The following is a 19,186-nucleotide window of genomic DNA, read 5'->3' on the forward strand; positions in this document are numbered from 1 at the left end:
TTAAAAACTGCTATAATACATATACTATAACAAAATCTAAGATAACCTTGCAATTTATATTTCTTAAAAACCAGAATTACACATTAAATATTTATTTTAAATTTTCTAAACATGTTTTAGAAAAAAATATATTCTCTACCTTTGTAACCACCTCATTTCTTACACACAGCAAACAATACAACATCAACAAAATGACTTTTCCCATTGCTCCAAAACAAATATGCTCCCATTATTTTATAAAGAGTAAACTGTATGTAGTATTGTACATTCACTTAATTGATTTTCACATGCAGGCACCACTACATCACAGATGAATATTTGCAGTACAATCATTATGCAATTTATATATCAAGATAGAGGTTATAATTTATTCAATATTACCCTTGGTAATTGAGCATTTTAATTTTCAATACTTAAAGGCAAGTATATTCTGTGAATCCAACAAAGGAAAAGTACTCACTAATAGAGTAAATTAACATAATAGACTCTATGAATTAAACTAATGACTTGTTTTTAAGTCTGCAACACAAAAACCAATGAAATATATAACAGATTAGAAAATTACCACCTTCATCATTGTTAACTGACAAAATCACAAGCACAATTATGCAATCACTTACTTCCAGCAGTAACTTGAATCCTTCTCTTTTCTTGATTTCGTCTACTAGGTACCTAAAATTAAAAGTCACAATGTTTATAATCTACCATGTAAAAATGTCATGAACATGAATGATGTATGACAAAACTGATTCAGAGACAGGGCTTGGAGATAAGATACAGATAAACGTCAAGGTATAGGCAGAGCTATCGATAGATAAATACTCCAGACCTACTGTTATTTCCTTGACCTGAGTAAAAAGATGCATCTTTTTGATAATGATCTATCTCACATGTTAGCATCAAGCTTTAACCCTGGTGTGAAAAGCTAGATAAAGCAGGTTGGATATGTATCTCTGAACATGTGGGTCTTACTTTCATATCCTAAATCGGGGATTTAACATAGGCACTTATATTAAATGGCTGGCTTGGAGGAAAGAGGTTTTTTTGGTGTGTAATCCTGCTTTGTAAGTTCATTTAAAATCAAGGAAGATCAACATAATCTTAGTCCAGCACAGAGGGAAGGAGGACTGATAATCAGTATCATGTTAAAAGTAAGTGGGCTGATTATCCTTAGCAAACTAACACAGGAACAGAAAACCAGACACTGCATGTTCTCGCTTATAAGTGGGAGCTGAACAACGAGAACACATGGACACAGGGAGGGGAGCAACATAACTAGGGCCTGTCGGGGAGGATGAGGGGAGAATATTAGGGAAAAGAGCTAATGCATGTGGGGCTTAATACCTAGGTGGTGAGTTGATAAGTGCAGCAAACTGTGTGGTTCACGTTTATCTAGGTAACCTGCACACGTACCCCAAAACTTAAGAAAAAATAAATTACCTGAATATGAAGGGGAAAAAAGAGGGCTGTAGCCATTGATAGAATATCTATAAAGTCATTGTAGATGTTGGGGGAAAGAGAATTATCACACCTAAGTAAAAGGCATGGATGAAATATGGAATATGAGTGAGAAAAGACTAAAATAGCATTGAGAACATGGTACTCTATATAATAACATTGACTCCTCTCTTTTAGGCTTGGCTTTTGTCTATACCAAAAGAAAAGTCTGAAATGGCCTTGAAAACTAGCGATTCATGAGCCTTTAAATGTTCACAACACTTGACCCAGTATTTCAAATATAAGAATCAAATCTAAGGAAATAATAGAGACACTGACGGAAATGTTTGTCAGAGCATTTGTTGTGATTTAAAAAAAAAAAATCACACAGAACATAAGGAATGCCTTTGAAAACTAGCTCCCAGTAATGGAATTATGATCTTATGATCCTGTCACTAAATCATAAATATTCAACTAATATTTAAAGACACAATGATTCTCCTCTTGGGCCTCAAGTCTCTTACCTGTAAAACTGGACTAATAAAATCTTTTCAAATTTGAAATGGTTTTTGTAAAAATTAAAATCATAAACATGAAAAAATGCAGACTAAAAACTGGAAAGAAGGGACTATTACATCATTTTAGGAAGGCCATTCTATAATGTGAATATGGAATACAGTAGTTTTTAAGATGAAGTTCCTTTTTCCAAATGTATACAGCTTTTTGTAATAGGTTAAATATTGATGTTTGCATATAGATACTATCTTTGCAATAGACAATATCTTATTTTAAATTGTCAATATTAACTAGTAATATGGGAATCTTTGAGCAATAATGTTAGCACACACACGGGCACACATGCTCACAAAGTACTAGATGTTCTATGTACGCCATTCTCTGAACACTTTTTCAGAAGACGTATGTAGCTATAAAGTTTTTAAACCTTTTATCACACTGACTAGCTTTCATAAACAGCAATTTCATTGCTCAATACATACCAGAAAAGGTATTCAAAATCAGTAATAATCAAAGAAGTACAAATTAAAACAATAATACAGGCATCCCTTGGGGGTATTGTAGGTTTGGTTCCAGAACACTACAATAAAGTGAATGCTGCAGGAAAGGGTCACAACTTTGGAGGTTCCTCAGTGTATATAAAGGTTACATTTACAGTATACTGTAGTCTGAGTATACAATGGCATCATGTCTAAAACACAATGCACATGTTATGATTAAAAATACCTTATTGCTAAAAAGTGGTAAGGATTATCTGAGACTTCAGTGAGTTGTAATCTTTTTGCTCCTGGAGGGTCTTGCCTTGATGTTGATGGTTGCTGATTGATCAAAGGTCTGAAGGTTGGGGGTAACTGTGACAATTTCTTACAATAAGACAACAATGAAGTTTGCCACACTGCCTGACTCTTCTTTCACAAAAGATTTCTCTGTAGTAGGCAATGCTGTTTGAACACATCTTACCCACAACAGAACTTCTTTCAAAATTGAAGTCGGCCCTTTCAAACCTTGCTGCTGCTTTGCCAACTAAGTTTATGTAATATTCTATATCCTTTGTTATCCTTTTAACAAGATTCACAACATGATCACTGAGTAGATTTCTTCTCACAAAACCACTTTCTTTGCTCATCCATAGGAAGAGGCTCCTCATCCATTGAAGTTTTATCATGAGACTGCAGCAATTCAGTCACATCTTCAGGCTTCACTTGTCATTCTAGTTCTCTTGCTGTTTTCACATCTTTAGTGACTTCCTTCCCTGAAGTCTTACACCCCTAAAGGTCAACCACGAGAGTCTGAATTAACTTCTTCCATATCCCCATTATTAGTATTTTGACCTCCTCCTATAAGTCATCAGTGTTTTTAATGGTGTATAAAAGAGTAAACCCGTAAAATTTTCCATTCACTTTGCCCAGATCCATCAGAGGAATCACTTATATATTTTGTAAGGCTATAGCTGTGATATTTCTTAAATAAGACTTGAAAGTCTAATCCTTGATCCATGAGCTGTAAAATGAATGTTGTGTTAGCAAGCATGGAAATATTAATCTCCTTGTACATCTCCATCAGAGTTCTTGGGTGACTAGGTGCATTGTCAATGAGCAGTAATATTTTGAAAAGAATCTTTTTCTGAGCAGTAAGTCTCATGTCTCAACAGTGGGCTTCAAATATTCAGTAAACCATGCTATACAGAGATATGCTGTCACAGGCTTTGTTCCATTTACGGAGTACAGGCAGAGTAAGTTGAGCACAAATCTGAAGAGTCTTCGAATTTTCAGAATGGTAAATGAGCATTGACTTCAACCTAGTCACCAGCTGCATTAGCTCCTAAAAATAGATTCAGCCTGTCTTTGAAGCTTTGAAGACAGGCATTGACTTCCCTCTGGTCATGAAACTTCTAGGTGGCAGCTTATTCCAATATAAGACTGATTTGCCTACATCGAAAGCCTGTTTAATGTAGCCACATTCTTCAATGATCTTAGCTAGATCTTCGGGATAACTTGCTGCAGTTTCTCCATCATTTGCCACTTCACCTTGCACTTTTATGTTACGGAGACAGCTTCTGTGCTCAAACCTCATGAACCAACCTCCGCTAGCTTCTAACTTTCCTTCTGCATCTTCCCCACCCCTCTCAGCCTTCGCAGAATTGGAGAAAGTTAGAGTGTTGCTCCGAATCAGGCTTTGGCTTAAGGCAATGTCATGCCTGGTTTGATCTATTCAGAACTCTAAAACCTTTGTATCAGCAAATAAGGTTGTTTTGCTTTCTTATTCATGTATTCACTGAAGTAGAACCTCTAATTTCCTTCCAGAACTTTTCCTTTGCTTTCATAAATTGGCTATTTGGCACAAGGGGCCTAACTTTGTCTGTCTTGGCTTTTGGCATGCCATCCTCACTAAGCCTAACCATTTCTAGTTTATTTGTGACAGACATATGACTCTTCATTTGAACACTCAGAGGCCATTGTAGCATTATTTGTTGGCCTAGTTTTGATATTGTTGTCTAAGGAAATTGGAAAGCCTGAAGAGAATGAGAGAGATGGGAGGAATGGCCACTTGGACAGTAGTCAGAACACACACAATATTAAGTTTTCTAGCTTCTATGGGTGCATTCTATGGGGAGTCCCAGAATAATTACAACAGTAACATCAAAGAGAACTGATGACTCAAACATTTTTATTATGAGAATTACCAAAACCTAACGGAGACATGAAGTGAGCACATGCTGTTGGGAAGATGGCACTGATGGACTTGCTCAATGCAAGACTACCACAAACCCTCAATTTGTAAAGCAAAACCCCCCAAAACACAATATCTGGAAAATAAGGTTAAGCACGTGAAATGAAGGATTCCTGTATTAACCATATTTCCCAATGGTACCGGAAACTTTAGAGTGGCAACTTCCAGTGGTGGTGAGAATATGATAGAAAGCTGCTACAAACCTTTTAATAATACTCATATCTTCTTATCAAGCAAACCAGTTTTGAAATGCTGGTCTACCAAGAAAAAAGTTATCAATATCAAGGATAGATGGTACATATAAATATGTGCACATATATGCTGTTATATCTAAATCTCTGTACTGTGGGTGTATAAGTATATTCCATACAAAATAACTAGAAACAAGATTAATATTCAGAAATTAATAGTGAATTAAAACGTACTATAACAACATAATGTAATATGCAGCTATTAAAATGAATTATCTACTTCAATTAAAGCACAGGATGATCAGGATAAATTAGTAAAAGATAAAAGTGAGGTTCTGAGAAATGGGGATGATTTGATTCAATTTTTAAACATTTTTTAAAAAAACTTTATCCACATGTATATACAAACAAAATATGGAAGGGATATGTCATAAATTTAGTTTACCTGAGGGAGGGGGAAAGAAGATGCAATGGGGGTGGGGGGTTTTCCATTCGCTTTTTATATCTTTTCAAAGTTTCATACATGTGGTTACTTGTATAGTTTTTGAAAAGAACTTAAAGAAAAAATATAAAACAAATAGGAAGTATATATGTCTACCTATGGGAGAAAAGCTTTGTGAACCATCCTTTTTCTCACCTTTTCAGGCACAAATGTACTGGCAATCTGTTAACTCAAAAGCTTATGCTATGATTTCATCCTGAACTGAGGCTATGAAGAAAGCTTTCTCCAGAAATCTTGGGAATAACTTTATAAGATTCTAATTGTGCAGCTAAATAACTTTGAACCTGGGCAAATTCCTAAGTCTTCCTGAGCCTGCCTCCATTTCCTCGTGCATGTAAAGACATGCAACAAAATTGGTAAAATCCTTCCCTAACAAGTTATGGCTACACAAAACTTACATGTATTAACCATAGTATCATTTTAAAATGCTTCTGTCAAACTGGCTAAAGGTGCTCCTGGGAGAAAGGCATCCTAAAACAGAGCTGAATTATTTCGGTTAAAACTCTTTTTGCTAACCGTGTAGATCTGGGCTTTGCATTGGGGATAATGTGCCTATGGCAGTCACTCTCAGAGCCTGTAAAGCCCAGTGATACGGTTTGGCTGTGCCCTCACCCAAACGTCATCTTGAATTGTAGCTCCCATAATCCCCATGGGTCATGGGAGGGACCTGGTAGGAGGTAACTGAATTATAGGGGTGGGTTTTCTCATGCTGTTTTCATGACAGTGAATAAGTCTCTTACCTGCTGCCATGTAAGACGTGCCTTTTCTCCTCCTTCACCTTCCACCATGATTGTGAGGCCTCCCCAGCCACGTGGAACTGTGAGCCCATTAACCTCTTGTTCTTTATAAATTGCCCAGTCTCAGGTGTGTCTTTATTAGCAGCATGAGAATGGACTGATACACCCAGTGTAACACTCCAGCTGAGTTGAAAATAGAGGTGATTTGGGGCAAGAGGAGATGCAGCTATTACTATAACAAAGGTCTTACACCAGAGTTTTCAAACTATGCTCCATGGTATACCATCTTAATAGGTTTTCCACATAAAAAGTCCTACTATCAAATATGTTTGAACATTGCTAGGCATATCAGTTAGACTGATTTTTGTCTACACTTAGAAGTACACTTGGCAAGGCATGGTGGCTTATGCCTATAATCCTAGCACTTCGGGATGCTGAGGTGGGCAGATTGTTTAAGACCAGCCTGGGCAACATGGTGAAACCCCATCTCTACAAAGAATACAAAAATTAGCCGGGTGTGGAGATATACATCTGTGGTCCCAGCTACGCAGGAGCCTGAGGTGGGAGGATCACTTGAGCCCTGGGAGGTGGAGGTTGCAGTGAGCCATAATTGGACCACTGCACTCCAGTCTAGGTGACAGAATAAGCCCTTCTCAAACAAAAAGGTATACTTGGCTTAATTCATAAGGCCATTTGTCAAGCTGGTTGGATTGTTCAATAATATCAGGAACCAGTTATTTACTATAATTTCAGCTAGCCATGTTCAGTGTTAGGGAGGTTTCCTCTCATGTTCACAAGACAGCTGCTATAACTCCATATGTCCTATCCTTATACAGCAGTGTCCCAAGAGTGGAGGGGGCTATAGCAAAAGCACTTAAGTTCTCTTTATTTAGCTAAGAATATTTTCCACAGAAGTCTTCACAGTATCTTACACAGTGACATCTTCACCATATCTTGTTGATTGAGCCACATACCCTCCCCTAAACTAATAGTTGGGGAAGGTGGTTTGCTAAACCAAGTTCCCAGCTTGAACACTGCTATGTGAACAAAATCAAGTTTCTACAGGCAAGACAGAATGGTCCTTGGTGAGCAATCAACAGGGTCTGCATATTTATTAAAGTTAAAAATACTTCTATAAAATCAATATTGTGAAAATGGTCATACTGCCCAAGGTAATTTATAGATTTGATGCCATCCCCATCAAGCTACCAATGACTTTCTTCACAGAATTGGAAAAAACTACTTTAAAGTTCATATGGAACTGAAAAAGAGCCTGCATTGCGAAGATGATCCTAAGCCAAAAGAACAAAGCTGGAGGCATCATGATACCTGACTTCAAACTATACTACAAGGCTACAGTAACCAAAACAGCATGGTACTGGTACCAAAACAGATATAAACTAATGGAACAGAACAGAGCCCTCGGAAATAACACCACACATTTACAACCATCTGATCTTTGACAAACCTGACAAAAACAAGAAATGGGGAAAGGATTCCCTATTTAATAAATGGTGCTGGGAAAACTGGCTAACCATAGGTAGAAAGCTGAAACTGGATCCCTTCCTTATAGCTTATACAAAACTTAATTCAAGATAGATGCAAGCCTTAAATATTAGACCTAAAACCATAAAAACCCTAGAAGAAAACCTAGGCAATACCATTCAGGCCATAGGCATGGGCAAGGGCTTCATGACTAAAACACCAAAAGCAATGGCAACAAAAGCCAAAATTGGCAAATGGGATCTAATTAAAGAGCTTCTGCACAGCAAAAAGAAACTACCATCAGAGTGAACAGGCAACCTATAGAATGGGAGAAAATTTTTTCAATCTACCCATCTGACAAAGGGCTAATATCCAGAATCTACAAAGAACTTAAACAAATTTACAAGAAAATAATCCCCATCAAAAAGTGGGCAAAGGATATGAACCAGATACTTCTCAAAAGGAGACATGCAGCCAACAGACACATGAAAAAAATGCTCATCATCACTGGTCATCAGATAAATGCAAATCAAAACTACAATGAGATACCATCTCACACCAGTTAGAATGGCAATCATTAAAAAGTCAGGAAACAACAGGTGCTGGAGAGGATGTGGAGAAATAGGAACACTTTTACACTGTTGGTGGGACTATAAACTAGTTCAGCCATTGTGGAAGACAGTGTGGTGATCCTCAAGGATCTAGAACTAGAAATATCATTTGACCCAGCCATCCCATTACTGGGCATATACCCAAAGGATTATAAATCATGCTGCTATAAAGACACATGCACATGTATGTTTATTTGTGGCACTATTCACAATAGCAAAGACTTGGAACCAACCCAAACGTCCACCAATGATAGACTGGATTAAGAAAATGTGGCACATATACACCATGGAATACTATGCAGCCATAAAGTATGAGTTCATGCCCTTTGTAGGGACATGGATGAAGCTGGAAACCATCATTCTGAGCCAAACTATCGCAAGGACAGAAAACCAAACACTGCATGTTCTCACTCATAGGTGGGAATTGAATAATGAGAACACTTGGACACAGGGTACGGAACACCACACACTGGGGCCTGTCGTGGGATAGGGGGAAGGGGTGGGAGGGGAGGGGGAGGGGAGGGGAGGGGGAAGAGGTGGGAGGGGAGGGGGAAGGGGTGGGAGGGGAGGGGAGGGGAGGGGAGGGGGAAGAGGTGGGAGGGGAGGGGGAAGAGGTGGGAGGGGAGGGGGAGGGGAGGGGGAAGAGGTGGGAGGGGAGGGGGAGGGATAGCATTAGGAGATACATCTAATGTAAATGACGAGTTAATGGGTGCAGCACACCAACGTGGCACATGTGTACATATGTAACAAACCTGCACGTTGTGTACATGTACCCTAGAACTTAAAGTATAATTTTTTAAAAAATGCTTCTATATTACAGGCCCTCTCAAAGTTTTAAATGTCCTAATGAGTACTTAGAATTTCTAAGAGAGGAATAATATAGCAGTTAGTATCTCCCAAACTTATTTAACCATGGAACCATTTTTTGAGAGATCATCTATTAAGATCTCTTGGAAGTCTACTGGCCACAGCGTACTTGCATAAATGCTGGTTTAGAAGTGTTTCTACTAAAAAGTACCCTATCCTCTTCTTAAATAAATGCTAAAATGAAATGAGTTGTTGGGAGGAAAGCCAAAATGTTTGAAGTCACTTCTGCCTGTTTCTAGGGACGATTTATTCCTCACAACTCTTGTTTTCAATATATGAAAACCTAAAGACAAAATACATTTAATAAACTAATCTTATATGGTGGAAGCCAGAAAACAAGGTATGTTCAGTTTGGGGACATAATACCGAAACCATAAACTACTATCAAAAGGCATTCAAGTAAGTGGACTCGAAAAGCAATAATAACTTCATAAAACTCTTTGTCCCTTCCACTAACCTTGGCATAGAAGAGAGAAAAAAAAAAATTAGCAAGAGGTTTCACCAATCCTACTGTGTGTGGTAATAACATATTAATATTCTGGCTTGATCTTGGCATATGCATTAATGATAAACTTGCTACAAAACAATTTTCCTCTACTTTACAACTATGCTTCTAACATTAGAGAATCTCAGTTCTCAGATTGGTTATATAAGTCCCCCACTTTTTGTTTTTATTTCTCTTGTCCTTTTGCAAGACATTCTTTTCTCTCTGAAAATAGCCTTTCCAGTCCCTTTCTTTAGCAGCCACTTAGCGCCTCCCTGGACCACTTTGGACCAAGTTTCTCTCCTAGTCTCATCTTCTCATTTGAAATTTCTTCTGATGCACTGAGTCTCACAGAACTCCTGAAATTTTTCCATCTGCTTTCCGTATGCTCTGCATGTATCAGCACATATCACATGGCTTGTGGAATTCATCACAGACACCCACGTGCTCTATTCTACTGTAATTGTAACTTTTAAAAAGATCACCAATATAAAGATTAAAAATAAAAACAAAGACTGTTCCCTAGTTTTCTAGACTCTGTACCTCCCATCACCTAGAGAAATACACTGGCACAAAAGCATCATTGTGTAACTGCTCACCTTTTCCATACTGATAACGATAAACCCCTCGGTATCCATGCAAGTCTATGAAATGATTTCCATCTGAGAGATTGCAGAGATTGTGTGTCAAGGGAATAGATAAATGATACTCTGGAGACCAAACAAAGTAGCAGAGTGGGAGTTCCTGAGCTGTTTGTTGTTGTTGAAAAGACTTAGACATGACTCTTCTAGGCCTGCTTGAAAAATTATCCTTTAGTGGATATCCATTTAACCTGAATGCCATCACAAAGGCCTAGAAGGTACCCTCAGCAACAGGTAAGCTTGTAGAGTAAAACATTTTTTACTTTCCTAGGCAGATATCAGAAATATACAGTCACTGGTTTTGTGCCATAGTGGTGGTTTTAAACCTGAGCCCCCTGAGTTTCAATCATGCTCAATAATCACATGTTGCTTTAGGCTCTCAGTGTCACTGATTTTCAAACCAAAGAACAAAAGCATTTTAGCCATTAATATTTTCTGGGAGAAATGTTCTCTCTTCAATTGGGTTGACATGGTCAAATGGAAATTAGGAAAAGCCTTAGAGGTCTCCTAGGCACTAATTTTTTCATTCTTGTTAAATTTCTGACAACCCATGAAATGGGAATCATTGTCCTCTTGAAAGTGTCTGCTCTTACTTTCCCAGGCGAAGACAAAGAAGGCTATCTTATCAGTTCAAGTGATCACTGGCCTATCAAAATATCGTACTTAAATCTTAGTCAATATAAAAACTTCCAAGTTAAGCTCCATTTAGATTCAGGAATATAGAAACATTAATCTATGGAATTCAAAGGAAAAGAGTTGCACAGCTTTTCCAGTATTTTGGAGACCTGACCTAGGGCCTAGGGAAGTGGATATTTTAGCTATAAGAGCCTGCCAATAAGGTGCTTCTCAAATACTAAACACAATCATCACATGCAGCTTTACTTTGCTAGAGTTATCTACTGAAAGAAGTTACACCTCTTGGAAACAAAACAATGTTACTGTGACTTAGAAATTATTCCAGGTGGAGCCTTCCAACCACAGGTGAAATGCTTTTGACGTGGTAAACTCGGAAGCAAGCTGCCCAGGCATCAGTGAGCTTCATGGGAAATATCTTGACCCTGTGACTTTTTGAATTGATTATGCTACTTCACATTATGCACGTGGTTAGAAGACTGGAAGAGTTAAGATTATGGCTCACAGAACCAGTGGTGTTCTAGAGATAGTGTGTAGCGGTTAGGAGTCCACTGTTAAATATTCAGGAAAGTCATAAACTACAACCATTGGTATCTTGCAATTTGCTATGACAGAAATATTTACACCATGGAAATTGGAAGACACAAATGGGGCTTTCTTTTCCTTCTGAGAGCCAATTTACGGCCACAGCACTGCATATAGGCTTAAGCGCAAACATAAGAGACCCTAGAATTGAGAGAATATTCTGTCTTTCCTAAAAAGCAGAACTTCAAATGAATCAGTAATTTGAAAAGAAATCATGAAAATAAAGCCCTTCTGTTGCTAATTTACTACAAATCTTACTCTAGAGAAATTCTCTCCAAGTTTATAATTTCACATTCATACCAAATTACATGCTTCAAAGTACTCTGCCCTTTTCCTTGGCATTGGAGACAGACTTTTGCCCACCCCAGGAATAGACTGTTGGATATCAAGACTGTGGGAAGTTAAGGCCAAAAAAACTATTGTAAATAACAGCAGGAAAGAGGAGGGATTATTTTTCAAATATTTAAATATAGGTCACAGAGTCTGCAGCAATGCTCACTAAATGTTAATTCAATTCAACTTGACAAACATTTACAAACAATAAGTGTTTGTTGAATTGAAATGTTAACATTTATCCTTCTGTGATATTTCTCTGCAAAAATTAGAAAGTATTCTTAGACTGTAAACTAAATTCCACCCTGAGATGAATGTTGACTTTATAATAAATACAATCATAAAATATTTATATCTAACCTTATTTCAAGACACCTCCCAATGAATTATTTCAAAGCTTAGACAAAATAATGCAGAGATTCTTCCCCATTTAAATAGTGCAAGAAAATCCACAAAAAGGGAACAGAGTTTCCTGGACTTCTAATTTAGTGAGCAGCTATAAATAATTTATGGTAGACCATAGACCGTCTTGTTTTCTCACCACTGGGTTATCTCCCCACTTCTAATAGAAGCACTTTAACCCTATCTCTAACAAAGGTGCCTTCATCATCTAGGCTCAGTACACATTCTATAGAAGGAATCGACACTCTCCCCAGTGCCAAGAGAGAGCAGGTGAGTCATCATTACTACTGAGAGCATCACATTGCCCTGGAAACCATGACTGATTCAGAGATGGATGTTTACCTCACTCTCAAATAATTAAACTTTCCTCGGATTGTTGAGAGAGGAGTACTTTATCTTTTGATCTTGAACCCGGAAGAACATAGATCTGACACTTTTTGCAGCCACCTTCCTCTATAGGAATAAACCCAACCTGAAGGAAAGCAGAACTGAAAGATGCAGAGAGACTGAAGACTGCTGATATTGTTTAAGCACCTAGACCAAGCCTTCCGAAAGTCATCACTACACTAGTCCTAACAGCCTTAAATTACCTTTGTTTATAATACCTTGCAGTTAATGTTTCCATCTCTTACTACCAAGAGTCCTCATATAACATTCACAGGTTTTTCAAACTACTTCATACCCATAGTCACCAGAATTACTGACTTCAAAACGTCTTCTGAAAATGCCAAAGCCATTTCTTTACCTGTCTTTATATCCAAGCCCTTTGCCACGTAACTTCGCTATTCTCCCTGCTAAAAGCCAGAGGGTACTTCCCACCTCTTCACATTGGGCTTAGCCATATGGTTTTCTTTGACCAAGGGAGTATAATGCAATCAGGAGTCTAAAGTGGGCTTACATGATTGGTTTGCCTTCTTGGTCTTCTGTCATGGCCATCTCAAGAATATGTGCTGGCTAGTATGCTGATCAAGGAATATGAAAGACGTGTGGAGAGTAGACTCAAACACCCCAGCCACTATGGTATGCTGTAAAGTCATGCCAACATTTAGACCTCTAGGGGGAAAACAATTGTTTTAAGACATTAGGTTTCAGACAGCTTGTTGCTCAGAATACTCATACCCACTATAGAAAGAAGAAATTGCTCTAAATCTCTAAGAAGGTCCTTCATGATTTTCCAAGTGAAATGTTAACAGGGAGTAAAGAAGGAAAGACTATCCAAACCAGAGTTCAAAGCCTAATGTCTATACTGGCCAAGCAGTTAAGTAATAACTAAGACTTAAATAGCATGTAGGACATCGCAGGCATTGATCTAAGTGTTCTATATGTATCCATTTCTTTAACCTTTACAGTAACTGTTTGAGATATGTGCTATTATCATTTTCTTGGGACAAAACTGAGGTGCAGAGAGATTAAGAAACTTGCCCCAGTCACATAAGACTTAGGTCTTGAATCCAGGTTGTCTGTACCTCTATGCTATTAGGCTAGATTTATGTTGTTGTTGTTAACCATAAGAAGTGATAGGGACTGTTTCTCCAGAGTCGGGCATCATCATATTCAGCTAATTGTTACCATGTGGGATTGAGAACATTCTAAACTTTGAGAAAAACAAAAAATCCAGGTTTTTGAGAAATCTATTTTTTAAAAAAAGCATTTTAAATATTTAAATGTTTGAATGTCTAACATCATGGAAGTTAACCCTAAGCAGTATAAGCCCAACAAAACACGTGTAAAACTAAATTTGGCTATGGCCTGTCCACCACTGATCTAAGTTTAGCAGTTCAGTCCTATTCAAGTAGCAATGTCTGGCACCTATCTCTTGAGCTTTTCTAATGTTCTCACAAGTGTGATAACAGCTTTATTTCTAATGTTACTATGAGGCAAGTAAATATGGTGCTTCCACACTGCCTTTGCCTCTAAGACTTAAGCTGCCACCAAAACTCACAGATCTGCTTTTCAAGTCCTTAATGTCACATCCAGACTTTTGCATCACCTCACATCCAGAGATTTGGGCCTGCTGCTCCTTCCACCCAGGTCATTCTTCTCACTTTCTGTTTTAGTCCGTTTTCATGCTACTGATAGACATACCCGAAATTGGGAAGAAAAAGATTTAATTGAACTTACAGTTCCACATGGCTGGTGAGGCCTCAGAATCATGGTGGGAGGCAAAAGGCACTTCTTACATGGCAGTGGCAAGAGAGAAAAGGGTGATGCAAAAGTGGAAACCCCTGATAAAGAGCTTGTGAGACGTATGTACTACCACGACAGCAGTGTGGGGAAACTGCCTCCATGATTCAAATAATCTCCCACTGGGTCCCTCCCACAACACCTGGGAATTATGGGAGTAGAATTCAGGAAGAGATTTGGGTGGGGACACAGAGCCAAACCATGTCATTCTGCCCCTGGCCCCTCCAAATCTCATGTGCTCACATTTCAAAACCAGTCATGCCTTCCCACCAGTCCCCTAAAGTCTTAACTCATTCCAGCATTAACTCAAAAGTCCACAGTCCAAAGTTTCATCGGAGACATGGCAAGTCCCTTCTGCCTATGAACCTGTAAAGTCAAGCAAGCTAGTAACTTCCCAGATACAATGAGGATACAGGTATCAGGTAAATACAGCCATTCCAAATGGAAGAAATTGGCCAAAACAAAGGGGTTACAGGGCCCATGCAAGTCTCTGAATTCCAGCGGGGCAGTCAAATTCTAAAGTTCCAAAATGATCTTTGACTCCATGTCTCATATCCAGGTCATGCTTATGCAAGAGGTAGGTTCCCATAGTCTTTGGCAGCTCCACACCTGTGGTTTTGCAGGGTATAGCAACCCTCATAGCTGCTTTCACATACTGGCATTGAGTGTTTGTGGCTTTTCCAGGCGCACAGTGTAAGCTGTCAGTGGATCTACCATTCTGGTGTCTAGAGGACAGTGGCCTTTGTCTCACAGTTCCACTGGGCAATACCCCAGTAGGGACTCTGTGTGGGGGCTCGGACCCCACATTTCTAGCAGAGGTTCTCCATGAGGGCCTCCTCCCCTGCAGTAAACTTTTGCCTGGGCATCCAGGCATTTCCATACCTCTTCTGAAATCTAGGTGGAGGTTCCCAGACCTCAATTCTTGACTTCTGTGTGCCCACAGGCTCAACACCACATGGAAGCTGCTAAGGTTTGGTGCTTGCACTCTCTGAAACCATGGGCTGAGCTGTATTTTGGTCCCTTTTAGCAACGGCTGGAGCAGCTGGGATGCAGGGCACCAAGTCTGCAGGCTGCACACAGCATGGGGACCCTGGGCCCAGCCCACGAAACCAGTTATTCTTCCTAGGCTTCTGGGTCTGTGATAGGAGGGGCTGCCATGAAAGAACTATGACATGCCTTGGGGACATTTTCCCCCATTGTCTTGAGGACTATCGTTCAGCTCCTAGTTACTTATGCAAATTTCTGCAGCTAGCTTGAATTTCTCTCAAAAAACGGGTTTTTTTCTTACTGCATCGTCAGGCTGAAAATTTTTTGAACTTTTATGCTGTCTCCTTTTTAAAATGAAATGCTTTTAATAGCACCCAAGTCACCTCTTGAATGCTTTGCTGCTTAAAAATTTCTTCCATCCGATACTGTAAATCATCTCTCAAGTTCAAAGTTCCACAAATCTCTAGGACAGGGGCAAAATGCCACCAGTCTCCTTGCTAAAATGTAACAAAAGTCAATTTTGCTCCAGTTCCCAACAAGTTCCTCATCTCCATCTGAGACCACCTCAGCCTGGACCTTATTATTCATATCACTATCAGCATTTTTGTCAAAGCCATTCAACAAGTCTCTAGGAAGTTCCAAATTTTCCTATCTTCTTCTGAGCCCTCCAAACTGTTCCAACCTCTGCCTGTTACCCAGTTCCAAAGTCACTTCCACATTTTTGGGTATCTTTTCAGCAGCACCCCATTCTACTGGTACTAATTTGCTGTATTAGTCCGTTTTCACGCTGCTGATAAATATGTACCCGAGACTGGGAAGAAAAAGGTTTAATTGGACTTACAGTTCCACATGGCTGGGGAGGCCTCAGAATCATGGTGGAAGCCAAAAGACACTTCTTGCATGGTGGCAGCAAGAGAAAATGAGGAAGAATGCAAAAATAGAAACCCCTGATAAAATCATCAGATATTGTGAGGCCTATTCACTATCACAGTGCAGTATGGGGAAAACAGACCCCATAATTCAAATTATTTCCCACCAGGTCCCTCCCACAACCCCTGGGAATTATGGAAGTACAATTCAAGATGAGATTTGGGTGGGGACACAGAGCCAAACGATATCACCTTCTCTTCATTAGATCTCAGTTGAAAGTCACTTCCTCCAAGGAGCCTCTGCCAGTGCTCCTCAAGAACATACTAGAGAGCCCTCCTGATTGGCATTGGAGACTCTATACCTCACCTTGCTAGAAAGGAAGGGCCATTTGTATCTCTCAGTAGGCTAGGATCTTGGAAAGAGGTGGTAGGACTGCTCTGTTCATAAATCCTAACACGTAGTAGGTACTGAGAAAACGTGTATTGGATGAAATAAAGAATGCACAAATGAAAATATGCACTTGCAACACATTTCAAGTATTACTTTCCTTAGGTCTTTACAGACAGTCACGGATACACACACACACACACACACACACACACACACAGAGAGAGAGAGAGAGAGAGAGAGAGAGAGAGAGAGACTAGTACCTAGATAAAGCAAGAGCACGATTAACTCTTTCTTCAAGGCCTGATGTACCCAGGGCCTTCCAGGTCATCCAGAACTTGAATGCATCTGGTCTTCTGCTACATTGGATAGACTTGTCTCCTGTGTCATAGCTCACATCATAGAATTTATCCTGCTGGAAGAGGTAAGATGCCTTGGCACAGTAGCATTTTTTAAGAAGATCCTTTGAAAAAGAAAGAAAGATTACAAGACCGTTCAACTTTAGAATACAACTTGATTTTGAAAGCAAACACACACATGTACACAATGTGTATATTCTACCTATGCCAAATGTACATCTCACTTTATGATTGCCTTGCGTCAGACACAATCAATGTACATTGACTTTGAGATACACGTTACCCACAGTGTTACCAAACAAAACCTCAGAGTTGACAATGCTAAAATCCATCTTCACAATTTTACTGAGCATTGAGAGGCTGAGAAGACCATGTCATTATAGCTATGACATCAAGGTGGGCCAGTTTTTCAGTATGAATAAAACTGTCTGTAACTCACTTAAAGCTCTCCATTGGCAAACAAAAAAAACATTTACACGTGTTATACAATTTCATAAGCAAAATAAACTAGGTTTAAAGACCTTCTTTATCATATTCATTTGAAAAGGCTAGACCCGACGTAACTCAGGGAAAAAGCCCAGGGATAAAAACCCAGTGAAAGAGCTATGGAAGAGGTAAACAAGAGCCAACAAGTTTTCACTACCACAAAATGTCAGCTATAATTCCACAGGGCCTTTCTTGTTTGTCTCATGCCGGTTTTATTTGCAACCAAATTCCATCTGCATTTACTAACTTGTTATCATTAGGAAGTGGGTGATAATTTACTGTTCATCACCATTATAGGGCCTTTGCCTCAACCTCAAACCATTAAAGTTGAAGCCATGTTGGCTTCAATGTCATCTAGTGTCTGCAAAAGCCAGGATTTCCTAATCAATCATTTACAGCCCTGACAACTCCCCTAAAATATTTTAGATCCATGTGCCTCCTCAGTGGAGCCAATGTACTCAATGTCCCTGAACCACTTCATCATGTTTCTTCTATGTCTTATACCATTTGCTTGCATCTAACTCTCTATTTTATTATGATACTTGACACTTTCAACAGAATATATGCAGTCTATTTATAAGCTGTGAAGTTGACTGACACTAAACATAGCCTGCCTTCTTTCTCAGGCCTGCCCTTCCATCAGGTCCCATCTCAACTTTTTCTTCCCCTTCAGCTTCATCTGCCCATCTCGTTGGACTCAAAGGAATAACTGGTATTTGGCTGCATTTGTTGGCCTTCGTTCTGTACTTTCCCCATGCAGTGAGCAGTCACTACCTATATTCTCTCCTTGTGTGGTCAAGCAGGTTCTTGGGAGCAGGAATCATTTCTTATCCATCGTTACATCCATGTAGCTTAACACTGCTGGGCACAGAGCACTCTCATTAAGCTATCAAGACAATGATTCCTCTCTCAATGCCCTGACATGTAGTATGAGTAGAATAAACACAGATAGATGAACTTCTCATTTGGTGCATTTTCCAAACTTGAACAATTCAAAACTACTAGTGCTGTACCGGAAGCTACAAAAAATCTCAGTAGACATGGGGGTCCTAGAAAATGTTTCCTTCTGATCAGAGAATGTATTAAATGTGCTTCATTTGACTGATCAGCTTGTGCTAATTAGTTGAATGAAAAGGAAATTTTGAGGTATCACATTTCAAATGAAAGCGTAAGTTTGCTGACTTAAGCAACACTGTCTTGTGTACATACTAGTCTGGATCTACATATGTTCCGTTATCAAAAAGTATGATTTTATACTACATAAAAATTATATACCAAACATAACCAAGAATTACAATATGCCCCTCATCCAGTATCCACAATAAACTGAAGATAAAACAATGATAAGTCTGGGCACTGTGACTCACGCCAGTAATCCCAATGCTTTGGGAGGGCCAAGGTAAGAAAATCACTTGAGGCCAGCAGTTTGCTACAAGCCTGGGCAACACAGTGAGCTCCCATCTCTATAAACATAAAAATTAGTTGGGCATAGTGACACATGCCTGTGGTTGTGGCATGTGCCTGAAGTGGGAGGATCACTTGAGCCCATGAGGTCGAGGCTGCAGTGGGCTGTGAGCACACCACGGCTTGCCAGCCTGTACAACAGCGAGACCCTGTCTCTAGAATAATAATAATAATAATAAACATTAGTATGCCTTCAGCCTGGTTCTGATGGGTATTCTTGAGAGATACAGGGAAAGAGTAGATTGCTCTGACCTGAACACTAAAGTAGAAAAATCCCTTAGTCTTAGATTTTATC

General features: G+C 39.2%; 1 protein-coding gene across 1 annotated transcript in view; it reads right to left on the reverse strand.

Annotated features, from left to right (window-relative positions):
• GADL1 (glutamate decarboxylase like 1) overlaps window positions 1-19,186 on the reverse strand; it is a 166,539-nt gene that overhangs the window by 57,725 nt on the left and 89,628 nt on the right. Inside the window, exons 12-13 of the mRNA XM_033212882.1 lie at window positions 16,846-17,045; window positions 621-672 (exon numbers count right to left, since the gene is read on the reverse strand). Coding sequence (XP_033068773.1) covers window positions 621-672; window positions 16,846-17,045 — 252 coding nt within the window. The remainder of the gene's footprint in view (window positions 1-620; window positions 673-16,845; window positions 17,046-19,186) is intronic.

The sequence above is a fragment of the Trachypithecus francoisi genome, unplaced genomic scaffold, assembly GCF_009764315.1.
Source record: "Trachypithecus francoisi isolate TF-2019V2 unplaced genomic scaffold, Tfra_2.0 Lachesis_group0, whole genome shotgun sequence".
Classification (NCBI taxonomy): Eukaryota; Metazoa; Chordata; class Mammalia; order Primates; family Cercopithecidae; genus Trachypithecus; species Trachypithecus francoisi.